Raw genomic sequence first — 13,617 nt, 5'->3', positions numbered from 1 at the left:
TCTACTCTCGTACTAATTGCAAACTCATTCTAACAAGTACGTCAGATACTAATTATTCCCTTCCTAATAACGGATTAGACTATCCAAGTCCTCTTCCTTACGCCTCGGTCCCGTCAACGCGAGAAGTACTCATATTAAAATACCCTAAGAAATCTTACTTCGCTATATGTTTCCCACCAAAGTCGTCCTTTAGGTCCTTATTCTCAACTTCTTCTTTTTTTATTACACGCGGTTACAAACTTTTGCAAAATCCGATTATCCTTACCAAACTTATACTTGTCCTCATATATCGACATCTAATACCATACCACTGATGAATCGTTGACCTATCATTGGTACACCCGTGTCACCCAAACCATCATAATACCTTGACGATGTTGAAACTTTTCCCAAAACCAATCATATCATCGAACAAATCACTCTTGTTAATCCATAGATCCACTTTTGCGACTTCCGAGCAACCCAACGCTGGAACATAGAGATCATTTGACCCTTTGTACCATCTCCCCCTATTTCTCAAGAAAACCCCCACAATAAATGAGTCTTAATCACAATCCCCCACAACTGAATCCTCAAGCCATAGCTAGAAACTGAACTTAGTCATGTGTCTGAATCAGGACGACACGTCTTGTACCATACCAAGCCATGTCATAACAAAATCGCTCGCATAAGGGTTTCCACAATTTGTGGGAGAATAAGATAAGAAAATTCAGATACCAATTGAAATCGACTAGCTACCAATTTGAACTAAGTAGCACGAAAGAATGAAAGAATTGGAAGTTTTCTAAATGTCCTATAGCCTCTCGCAGTTAAGTACGGAGCTGATCATACCGATCTGCAAGACTCTACTAGACATGGTCTTGTACTTTTAGATCGGATAACCTAGGTCTCTGATACCAACTTGTCACACCCCAACTCGGGGAACGTGCGGGCACCTACTATTTCCCACCTCAGTAGGAGAACCCATCCTTTATGCAACCAACCAACAATAAATTAATGAATGAAAACCCAAGAATAATACGATAAGTCTGACATAATATATAAATACTAAGTGCGGAAGATAGACAAATCCCAAAATGTCCAGTCGTAAGCAAAGAGCTACTAAATACTACTACAAGTCTAAATAGTCAATACATTATCTGAAATACATATTGTCTTGGAATAAAAATGGGACAATAAGAAGATAGATTCTCAGGCTGCATGGATCATCAGTAGCTCACCTTCAGAACTCTAGGAGGGTCGCCTCGAGATCAGTCGCGAGGTATGGAAGTCTTTCCAACAGCGAACTCTACATTCATAAAAAGAGTACAACAAGGTAGCATCAGTTAAAAACATGGTACTGAGTAAGCATCATACAATAGTTAGATCACCCATGCAAATAAGGGAATGGAAAGATAATCATGCTTACAGACAGATACAAGTCAACAAGCCCAAGTAGTACAATCAATCACCCAACGATGTCTCAAATATTTCACCAATCCAAACATAACCAAATAATCACCCAATAACTCAAGTATCACCAAGATCAATATTAATCCAAATGACAATAAGAACATATAATGTGTATGCAAATGGAATGCAATGCAATGATACACACATGCTCCGGGGGATGATGTCCGGCTTAAACCCGATCATGACCATGGGAACTCGCTTAAGTCCATGTACGTCATTCCGTATAATACAACCTAGAATGACTCCTCCACCCAAGTCATTGCTAACCACTCTGTATCACACAACATAGAGATGGCTATGCAAATATACCAATGTCGCATGAATCATACTTACCTCCGTCATCACCATCTTCCAGTATCAAGGCCAAGACAGATATATTATGGATATGAGAAAGTATGTCAAGCAATGAGAATATCAGAAATAACATGTGATTCTAGTCAATTCATATAAGTACAACCATCATAGTACAAGTATCACATGAATCCGTTCCTTCCAACTAGTCTTCCATAAAACATAGAAACAACCAATTCACATAAGAAAAGTCAGGCATAACCTAGGGATTCTACAGACCACGTGGCCGAACACAAAAGTCACACAATAGTACCAACCTAAGAATTCCATCCCAAACTTCATACCCGAAGGCTCACATGATGTCTCAAATAATTCCTTAGTACTACATACGAGTCATTAACCGGAGTCTAACCAAAAGATAAGCCATAACTTGCCTGGAGTGCCGAACAGGAATCCCAAACAAATCACGTGAGCGCCTTTCCCTTCCTCAATGCCTCCAAATAGTCAAGGTCTATTTATAACGTAAACTGGATGAGAAATCATGAAGAACAATACTTATATTGCTAGGCTTTCAATTTGGTCAATATGGAATTTGGGGAAGCGGGCCCACAAGGGAAAAACGAGAAATTCAAAAGTGAAACATGAAATTCAAGTCTAAGTGATCAAAACCCACCAATCAATTTCTAAAACAACTCAATATTAAGCGAAATTCTTATTTAAAGAGAAGCCCCCAATTTTAGGTATGAACCCTAACTCTCAAATTCATGAATTGGTTACTAATAATGAAGGATTCATCTTTATATAGGTATTACCCATCAATTCCATACTAATATAAGCTTATTCCATCAACAAATCAAGGTTTGATAATCAAAAGTTCATTCAAGAAAAAAACCCCAAAAGCCCTCTTTAATCTCATCCAAATAAATGGATAAATTCGAGCCTAACAACATTAATCTAATCAATTCCGTGCTTACTTAGCTAAATTCGTCAAGTATAACTCCTCAAGAAAGACTTAAATCCCTTTAAAGAGGAAACCATAAAAACCCTATTTTATTCTTCATGTTATATGAATTTACTACCATGAATTTTTACTTAGGAAAGATACATGAAAGGAATTGAGACTAGTGGAACTTACCCTCATGAGAATCGACCAAACTCTCTCCTCAAATCGCCTCCAAGATGCTAAGGAAATGTAATATTAGGAATGGGAGGAATAAGGGTTTGCATAAGGCATTTAATAAGAAACTGATCCGTCGGCCGCTACGGCGGTCAAACCACCGCTATGGTGGTCACCCCACCGCTATGGAGGTCACCCAACCGCTATGGCGGCCACCCAACCGCTAGAAATTTCTGGTTGCATATGCATTTGTATGGGTATGGTGGGGCCCCATTCCAGCCACGTTATGTCACGTACTCCAGTAGAGGCTCGTAAACAGATATGCACAGTTAGATGTCCTATGGTCATCTCGGTCTATATTCTGTTATATCATTACTATGGATAGCCTTGCCAGCATGTGTACTTGGGATTAGCTTGACGACATATGTATATTATGTTTTGGGCTTGTGTCCCATATAGCTTATGTATCTACGAGTTAGCATTATGGCCTCAGGTATAACTAAGAGTTGCATGTATGTGGTACCCGGTAGATTAGCTCCGGGTGCCCATCATGGCCCTCTGATTGGATCGTGACATTCTAACTCATATCAATCAAAGAAAAATAATTTATTACGTTTTGAAAGTTATGTGCCTTTATTGAAGTTCAACGCTATAACACGCATAAGTCTGGTGGTTTATTGAAAACTTTAATAGTTAAATAATATGTGAATAAATTTTTCTTTGATATTATTAAAAAAACCGTAATGAATTACAAAAAAAGAGAGGGTAAACTTGGAGAATGATGGTGTGTGTATTGTATTATGACATCAGTACATCACAAAATAAAATTTCTAACATTTTCAATTCTTATTATATGTTCAACTATTTCTTTGAATATTCTCTTACATAAACTTTCAAATTTTTGATTGACTTCGATGATCTTAAAATGCTACATGTCAAGGTTAGAGACTCTGTCTAAAGGTGAACTACTAATTGAATTATTAGTTCTGAAATGTTAGATGGTGTTTGAATGATTTTTCTAAAAATAATTGTAAATAATTTTTATTTTCAGATAGCTCTGTAATATATATAAGAAAAACGTGTTTGAAAATATTGTTTTTAGAGGTGAGAAAAAGCTTTGCATCATTTTCTAAACTAAATATACTTGATTCGTATTTTCTAATTCAAAGACATTTTGAACTATATTTATTGATGTGATTTTTAAACATATATACGTTAGTGTGAATACCCACGCAAAGCACGAAGGGCCACAGCAAAATGTCGTTTGACTTTTTTACGTTTAAAATTTGATTTTACATTAGATAAAATAATCATTTAATTATTCACCTAATATTAGGAATAAGCATTTATAGCCCATTTGATCAAGCTTATTTTTCTCTAAAAATGATTATTTTTCTCAAAAAGTAATTATTTTTAAAAAGTGAGGTGTTTGGCCAAGCTTTGGGGGAAAATAAGTGCTTTTGGGGAGTAGCAGAAGCTGTTTTTTAGAAGCTAAAAAAGTAGTTTTTCTCGAAAAGTACTTTTTTTTTTAAAAGAAAACTTACTTAGAAGTACTTTTTAAAAGCTTGGTCAAACACTAATTGATGTTCAAAATCATTTTTTAAATTAATTGGCCAAACACAAACTGCTTCTCACCGAAAGACCTTTTTTGAAAAGCACTTTCAAAATAAGCTTATTTTAAAAGCTTAGCCGAACAGGCTATTAATTATTTTCCTAATATCTTCCTTGTATAAACTATATGACATAACAAATTTGTAAATGAACACCAGAAAAATCAAAATAGGAAATTTACGTGTAGTAAGAACTTCTATAGGGTTTAGAAGTCTTTATTCTTATTAACATGATTCTAACCAATTAATTTGTTAAAATTTTATTACATTAGTAAATGAACTTCTAAATTTTTCAAAAAAAATTTGCTCTGTATTGTTGCATGTTGATTATCAGAATATTTTTTCTGTAAAATTAATGTACCAAAATCTATACAATCAATAAATACTATTGATAGAAATCATCACTATTTCCACAATTGCTATACTCTTTAATTTAACGTAAAATTCCAAATACTTTTGAATTAAATAAAAATCCATAATTGCACGTCTGTTTGATAATATTAACTTAATTTTTTTACTAATTCAATGAAGTGAGTTGAGCATCATGAGGTCTCAAGTTGAATTCCCAATATATGCAAAACACTAGGCATCACCTTTTTTTTTTTTTCCATGTCAACTGAATCTATAAAATATATTATTAATGTCTTTTATGATTGCTTGCAAATTCACTAGTTAAATATATAATAAAGATATGGCATTGTTAAGTCAATAGGATTGGGTTTTGGGTGAAGCGTGAAGACCCTAGCTAAGAATTTAGGGGGTGTCGGGTGCAATAGACAGACGCACCATTGATGCACCAATCAGTTTAGTGTGAAAGATGAATACTCTTCTAGTAGTTCCTTCACCTCTATCTCTACGCACCTGCTCCCTCCCAATTTCACGCTTTCTTTATTGTAGAAAAAATAATAATGCTCCACCTAACTCCCCATTATTTCCATCTAAGTCACTATCATCAACTCTCCCCATGGCTTCTTCCCCTTCTCAGGTACCCTTTTGCCCCCCTTCCTCTTTTCGATTGCGGTGATCAAAATTAATTTGAATTTTCTATTTGTTTTATTCAGAATGTATCATCATCATCATCTGGTGATATCTTCCAGTTGATTCAAGCTCATCAGGTATCAATCAAGATTATTGATTAGTATCTTTTAGAGGAATCAAGGCTCACTTGAATGATTCTTAAATGTTGCAGGAAAAGGCTGCTAGGCTATCTCCTATTGAACAAATTAGAACAGTTCTTGATTGTAGCCTCCGTGGTGTGCTTTCTACCTTCTCTCAGGTCAACCCTTTTCCCTCACATCCTTTAATGAAATTGTGAATTGGAATATGATATGTAACTAATGTTACCATTCTCTAAAAAAAATAATACATATGCACAACGGAAGAGAGAACCTAGTATACATACATATCAGGTATGCATATGGTACAATGATAGAAAAAAGTAGCTTTTTGAGTTCTGAAAGGATTTATTCAAACTGGCCTAGTTTTATTCAAAATTTATGATACCAAAATAATGAATTTTGAACATATCATCCGGTGTTACCTGACAATCTATAGTTTTTATACATACGCTTTCATCTCTTTGGGTTCCAGTCATACATGCAAGATATGCATGGTAAGTAGACCTCATGGTCTCATGGAAGTACGTATGATAGTCGTGGATCATAGTAGGACACGTGTTATTGTGTGATTGAGTAGTCCGGACTCCGAACCTTATCCCTTTGGCCCGAAACGTGGAGGTCATACCTTGTAGTCTTAGACCCCTGCTTGGACATCCCGAGTGTAAAACTTAGGTACGCTTGGGGTTGTATAAATGATCATGAAATGGTTCGCATGGTGTAGATGATACGGGCACGTACATTGGGCTTTTATGATATTGTGGCCTTTGCCGGTCTGCACATTGGTGTGGTCTAGAGTTGAAAAGAAAGGACTCCAATTACCTTGGCCTTCATAAGATGTGCATGACTATAGATTCATAATTTGGTTACAAGAGATGGGCTCCAACTATCGGAGTATCTAATCTATTGTCAACTTTAGCATGGGGGTAAACATTGGGACTCCTTTTCCCAACAGTTATTGCTGCTTCTTACTATATGCATGTGTTAGGATGGTCTTGCATAAAACCTAAATTAGAATCATTTTGTTCAAACTAACACTTGTTTTTGGACTCCCTAATGGTTTGGTCCATATATTAATACTGTATCAATTTTCAAAAGGGACTATTTAGTTAATAATATAGTTTGCTTAACCTTATTTTCCCGCCTTTCCTGTGAAGTCTGGCATAAGTTTAATGAAATTATTTAATGATTTGAAGAAGACTTTCAGTCAAAGAAATAAAAGAGCTATTTCCTCTCTGAGTTCTGCTCTAGAAGTAGGTAGACTCCCGGATAGGGAGTAATATCTTACTGTGGGAGAGAAGAATAAGCTAAGGCATGGTGATGAGACGAAAGACAACATGTCTGCTAAAGCATGGCTTTGGCCCTGATTTTCTCCCATTGATCTATACTGCTTTTATAAACATAAATGCTACATCTCATCATCATCATCATTCTTAGTAATGGTGAAATCATATTACAACCGAAAAGGTGACATTTGTTGATTGCAACAAAGAACTTTGTGACCATCACGAAGAATTTCTTCCAAATAAATTTAAGAAAGATACATCCACTGTGCTACTTGACGGTCGATAATTTCTCATTCATACACTTTCTAGTAGTAAGCAGAGTAAGTAAGTGAATTATGAACCTATATGTTGCTTACAATTTGATGTGATTTGAAGGGAGTTCTTAACACAAGTGTTGGGCTCAATTACATTATCTTCCTTTCTAACAGGTGATTATCTGAATGTTTCTTTTTGTTGATCTGTCATCTGAATGCCATGTACTTGTTGCTCCATAGTTTCACAGTTAACAGTGGATTCTTTATTGCAAGACGCCCTTGGTCCCACAATGTTTTTTTTTTTAATCATTGCAGAAGTATGAGGGCTATCCTTCAGCTTCCATGGTTGATTTTGCATGCGATGCCTATGGATCTCCAATATTAGCCGTTAGCGACTTGGCAGTTCACACCAAGGTTCATTTCATCATCTCTGCTGGTTAAAGCAGTGCTTAAGTTTCTTCATTTACCAAAATGGAATAATAGAAACTTCAGTTCTACAAATCTCCAGTGTCCTTATTTTCGTGTTTGTTTAAGCTTGGATTTCAATTCGAAGGCTATTCAAGATATTGTAAAAACAAAACAAATGTGCTGACATCAATGTTCGCCTTTTTATGTCAATATAATGCTGAATATCCTGAAAATGTTGAGTCACTGTGGTATTCTGCTTGTAAAAATATTTTTCTGATAAATATTTTTACCCCTTTCCATTCTCATTTTCAGAACTTAGGGTTTGATTCTGAACCATTGTGATTAGTGCAGGACCTCTTAGCTACTTCCAGATGTTCATTGCTTGTTGCAAGAGATCCTGAAGATAGGACTGACTTAGTAATAACAGTGCATGGTGATGCTATTCCTGTAAGTTGTCACTTTGAGAGAAACTTCTTTCCATGATCTCCCTCCTTCTCTCTCTTCATTTGACAGGAAATTTATGTCAATTTTTTTTTTCTTTTTCTGATGGATGTCATAGTTACCGGAAAGAGAGAAAGAAAATATTCGGGCCACATATTTGGCTAGGCATCCTGAGGCATTTTGGGTAACTTTTTTCACCTCTTTCTATTCAGTGCCACATGGATTTCACAATAGATATCCCTTCTTCTGTCTGACACATCAAACCTTTGTTGAAGGTTGACTTCGGTGACTTCCAATTCATGCGCATTGAACCCAGAATTGTACGTTACGTATCAGGCGTTGCAACTGCTATATTGGGATCTGGAGGTTCGTGTTGACCACTGGCTTTGCGTCCTTTTTGTTATTAACACTTTGCCATTTTCCCTCTCCCCCACCCTACAATTGATCTTTGATTTTGGGCCTCTTATTCGACGAGCAGGTAAAGCTGCTAAATTGTCAAATCATATTAGATTTTCAGGTTCCACCTGTGCGTAGTATTTGAGAAAATGAGAGACTGACCAATTGTGAACTGCTAGATGTATCATTTCTTTTGTTGCTCTCAGATGCAATATTTGTACTTCTGTCTTGTACTAAATGTCTCTTTTGACTTCTCACAGAATTTAGCAAAGAGGAGTTTAGAACAGCAAATATAGATCCAATATACCAATTTTCGAAGCCAATCACGGTATAGAAATGCTGATGTTCATTGTGTATGTTATGCTTTCTTCTTTTATAAATAGGAGTCATTTTCTTATTCCTTTAATTTTCTTCTCAGTCACACATGAATAAAGATCATGCCGAGGATACCAAGCTGATTGTGCGGCACTCAACATCAGTTCCGGTAAATTTCCGAACTGTTTTATATTTCTTGTGCAATGATCCTCATTTATGGATCTTAGATATTTTGTTTGACCAGGGACATATGAAGAAATCCAAAAAAAGAAAAGGTAATTAAATGTAGAGCCAACATGGGAAGATCAGAATTTTCCAAATGGCTTGGAAATGCACAGAGGCATAACTCCATTTATCATTGGAAAACCAGGGAGAATTTTTTTTTTTATAGCAAAATATGTATGGAATCCAAGCTAATTTTTCCTAATTAACAAATGACTAGAGCTAACACCCAAAATAGTACATTTCTTAAATGGACTGGAAATGCATGGATGCATTATTCCACAAAGTTGCTGATAATTTGTTTCTCCAGCATCTGATTAATATCACGTTATCTGAACCATAAATGAAATATGCCCACGAATCGAAGTTTTAGGTGCTGTTGAGCCTTTGAGGATAGGGTGCCTGGAATTGATGCATGATTTTTGTCTGCTTCTGGCTGTCCATTGACATTTCACATTAGTGTTAATTAGTTATAGTTAATCTAGTATTACTGGACATAAATTGCAAGGTGTTATCTCCTCCCAAAGTAAGAAGTTGCATTGACTTTTTTTGTTCAGGTGGACTTTTCTTACATGTTGGATATAGACAGTCTTGGTTTTAATGTCAAGGTAAGGCTGCTATTACCATCTCAACTGTTATTGATGTCGTGTCTGTTGTAACTTTTTCTATAATTGTTTTTTCCCTTCTTATATTTATGTAGTGGAGAAGTCTGTGCGTGACATTCTACGAGTTTGTCTGTTTCAAAATATGTAAATTGGTATTAACCTTTTTCTTTTTTCTTAAGGAAATTGGCTGTTATATCAAGAAATTCCTATTTGAGGAAGTGAACAGGAATCTTTTCTCTTGCTAAGACAAGTGCTTTTTGTTTTTTCAAGCATGGCATGAACTGTATACTTTGATTTTGATTTCAGGCTGGCTACCAAGAGAACAATTTCAAGCTTCGAGTTCCATTCCCTAGACGTGCTGTAGACAGAAAGTAAGTCCCCAAAGGTCTTATCACAATTTTTGCGGGAGTGTACAATTCATGTTGGTCTCCCTTTTTAATTTCCTTTACTCATCCCTTTTTCTGATGCAATATCTCTGTTCTATTATGCTTGTTTCTTTTGGGTTGGGTCTGGATTAAGATCTGATGTCTTAACTAGTGTGTTCTAGGTGAAAAGAAGTTCTTTGAGTAGATACATGTAGGACCGTATGCTGGTGTCCATAAGGTTGGAACCACTTTGAGCTTCTCACGAAACATTCTATTCACTATTGAAGACTGTCAGGATATCAAATATTTCTTTGTCCATGATTTTGTGACCCACTACAGCAATAATTCTAAAAAAAACAGCTGGTTATGTGATTGTTAAAATTGTCCATGTGGATATGAAATAAGCCTTTACATTTGGAGCTCATAAAAGTAATGATCTATTATCAAGGCACGGTAGTTTGCTCTTCTTGTAGAACATTCTTTGATTGTTTGTGTGGAATCTTTTAGCTGCGACATTGTTTTTATTTAGTTATGCTGAATTAGGTGACAAGCTTCGTAGTTTTTCGGGATAGTTGACTTATCCTTAAGATATGCTCCTGATATTTCAATAAACTAGACTTAATTCAGTATATGCTATTATCAGGAATAAAATGTTTTGAATATATTCTCGTATCTGATTAAATGTTTAAATAGTTGATTTGAACAATTAAAGGGGGAATAATTAGCTGGTAAGATGTCAAGTGAAGTTTGAAATGTATAAAAATGTATTAGTTTATAAAAAGGGACAACCCGGTGCACAAAGCATCCCGCATTAGTAGGCCGGGAAGGGCCGCGGCCAAGGGGTGTGATGTAGACAGTCTACCCTAATGCAAGTATTAGTTTATATTAGTTTTAAAGGACGAATTTATGTTGTCAAGGTTTAGACCTATCTGCAGTATAATCTACTTGCCTAAATGATCATAGTGCCTAAGATTTCCTCAGTTTTTCTACCCACAAAGATAAGGGGAAATTTGTTTGGGGAATTTTCTCCAATCATCAGGAGCCCCATATTAAGTTTCTCCTAAATGTTCATCTCTCATTGTTGTTATATACATTGTTTTCGTATAAATTGAGGTCCTAAAAAAGTGTGTTACCTTCTGCTATATTTCGACACGCCTACCGTGTTTGAAGTCTAAATCTTCCCTATATCAAATTTGCAGGGACGTGAAGACACTTATTGTTGAAATGCTTCAGGCTGCCAGGACTTAGGCTCATTGGTTAACCTTTATAAGTTACCATTCCAACTTCATATTGGTGTGAGAGTTCTATATCATGTAAATATTAAAAACACAGGGTTCTGTGGAATGCTTGTTTCGCAATGAGATTTCCAGATTCATAAGCATATATAAATGTAATCTGATAGCAAACCAGCCATTTTTAGTGATCACCATCTGGCTTTGGTGAAATTTCTCAAATTTCATACAATGCAATCTTGCCTATATTACATATCATAACCTTTGTTATAACAAATCAATTCCTATTATTGAGCATTTGTGTTCCATATTATGTTTCAGACCTTTTAAGTTAACAATACCATTTGAGAAGTTTTGGCATGGTTTGAATAGGGACCCGAGGGGCTTGGGTGAGTTTCAGCACCATCACAATAGATTTGCCATTGTAAATAAAAAATGCCGGATCTTTCAATGCGATTGCAATGGTGGTGTCATGATCGCTATGAGATAGATGTTAAGTAATCACGATCGTACTCTGGATGTCGCGATTGTGTATGGTCAAAACCTTTTGAGCAACCGCATAGGCTAGGTGACGATCGTGAAGGGTAAAATATCATCAGTGTAGCATTTGCGCCCAAGGCCCATGATCGGATGAAGGACCGGAAGATATATAAATAGCTGACAGAGAAAAGCAACAACCATTTTTGATGTTTTTGAGCAAAGTCCTCTCGGATTGGAGATTAAAAAAAAAGAAGTGGAGATTCAACCTACAATTCAAGGTAATGGTTTCTTACACTGGTTTTGAGATTATACTCAAATGTGCCGTAATTTGAACCATGAAATTTTGATTTTAATAGTCTAAATTGGGTAATCTAAACCTAGATAGGTTTACTATCCTAGGGTACCGTCGAAATCCTGTTATAATCCTTATATGTTCTCATCTTTGTTAAGTACTTAAGTTCTTGTTTATCTTCCTTAGAGCTTATTAACTTTATTCTCTAGATCCAAAACTGTTGTACCCTTTTGAGTCTTACTGTGAGGCATCCGAGTAATTCCTGGATAAGACGTTGGTTAGCCTGAAAATGTCGCCTTCACTCAAGTGCCAGGAAGGGCCGTAGGAGCAGGACACTGTTGGTGATCCAGTCCCCAAGACCACATAGAAAAAAGAGTAGTCACTTAAGATACTAGAGAAACAGGTTAATAAGAATTAAGAAAGATCCACAGTAAACACTAACTACTTACATTAAAGAACAAGTAGGATAAAGATAACACTGATGGTAGACACACACCCATAGGATAGTCACTACTAGAAAACAGGCCTGCAGCAACGACGCAAAAACTGTTGCCATAGACTCGAAGACCGATGCAGTAGTCCTATGGCAACAGATAAGGGCCCGTTGCAATAGAACTATGGCACCAGTTTTCTGCGACGGATTATTAACCGTTGCCATACACCGATCTATGGCAACGGTTATCTTTTAGTCTATTACGACACTTGTATGTTGTCATTGCAACGGTTCCTAACCAATGCAATAGGTCTATTGCAACCTTTAGGAACCGTTGCAGAAGAACTGCCGCAACCTTTTGGTGATATGCCTTAGTTTACCTATTGCAACGGTTTTACTCAGCTGTTGCAACGGTTTATTAGCTATTGCGATGATTATTTTCACGTTTATTGCAGGCTATTGAACAGCTATATATTATGCACCATTGCATAAAAATAAAAGATAATACACTGAATTTTATATAAACAACGAAAAAAATTGTTTATCAACAAGATCTTAAGCCAAAATGTCCAAGTAGTATTATCCATATACAAAATAAGAACATACGACGATATTCGTTAACAATTCAAGAGTTAGCATACATATAAGTTCACAAAAATTAAGTCCAAAATAAAAAAGAGTCTTAGAATGTCTGAAGATGTAGATCGACCAATTCTCTTTAAGTAAGATCTACACTGCTTTCATCTCCGTTTTGATCATTTCCATTACCTTCAATTTCAAAAGAGACAACAATAGATATTCAGAGGATGGGATAGGAAAAAGAGAGTTCAAAAAGAAAAGGAAAATGCACTAAGTCATATAATTCCTATCTTTTCACAACCTTTTGATCATACAACCAAAATAAATGAGAAATAAGAATGAGATTAGAAAGTAAGATACCAAATTACTAATTTCACTTTGATCAATCACCTAAAAAATAGATTCAACAATGCTAGCAAACTACAAAATATCCAATAACATGAACGCAACTAACTTTTTAGGTTCCCTTACTGTTCATGTTGTGTAAATCTGAAAAATATCTATTAAATCACACAATTAACAATCATAATAATGGCTATCTTGGCTTCATTGCGAGTAAACTTAATATATATCGAATTATGCAGATAACATATCCGAGAGCAAATTTATGCCTTGTCCATGACTACGGAGGCAGAAAATCAAAAGATAACAGAAAAACAGAGAAAACGATGCCCGGGAAAGAACACGATGCCCAGAAAAATTCAATCTCAATTTAAGGATGGTG

The 13,617-nt window shown here is 35.8% G+C and overlaps 1 protein-coding gene across 1 annotated transcript; it reads left to right on the top strand.

Moving 5' to 3' along the window:
- The first annotated feature begins 5,167 nt into the window (after positions 1-5,167).
- LOC132032624 (uncharacterized) lies at positions 5,168-11,370 on the top strand. Its single transcript, XM_059422280.1, has 12 exons — positions 5,168-5,455; positions 5,532-5,585; positions 5,660-5,746; positions 7,441-7,539; positions 7,885-7,980; positions 8,093-8,158; positions 8,250-8,340; positions 8,631-8,698; positions 8,789-8,854; positions 9,465-9,515; positions 9,819-9,883; positions 11,077-11,370. Exons 1-12 carry the CDS (start codon positions 5,288-5,290, stop codon positions 11,123-11,125), a joined length of 960 nt encoding a protein of 319 aa, XP_059278263.1. The 5' UTR covers positions 5,168-5,287; the 3' UTR covers positions 11,126-11,370.
- The last annotated feature ends 2,247 nt before the right edge of the window (positions 11,371-13,617 follow it).

The sequence above is a fragment of the Lycium ferocissimum genome, chromosome 2 (assembly GCF_029784015.1).
Source record: "Lycium ferocissimum isolate CSIRO_LF1 chromosome 2, AGI_CSIRO_Lferr_CH_V1, whole genome shotgun sequence".
NCBI classification, from domain to species: Eukaryota; Viridiplantae; Streptophyta; class Magnoliopsida; order Solanales; family Solanaceae; genus Lycium; species Lycium ferocissimum.
Note: the sequence above shows the minus strand (reverse complement) of the source record. Positions and strands in the feature narration are given on the sequence as shown.

What these genes read in the sequence shown, in the direction of transcription:
- LOC132032624 (XM_059422280.1), top strand. Translation starts at nt 5,288, where the DNA reads ATGAATACTCTTCTAGTAGTTCCTTCACCTCTATCTCTACGCACCTGC. An exon ending in AGTTGATTCAAGCTCATCAG is followed by an intron (nt 5,586 to 5,659) that starts GTATCAATCAAG and finishes TAAATGTTGCAG; the next exon opens with GAAAAGGCTGCTAGGCTATC. An exon ending in TGCTTTCTACCTTCTCTCAG is followed by an intron (nt 5,747 to 7,440) that starts GTCAACCCTTTT and finishes TAATCATTGCAG; the next exon opens with AAGTATGAGGGCTATCCTTC.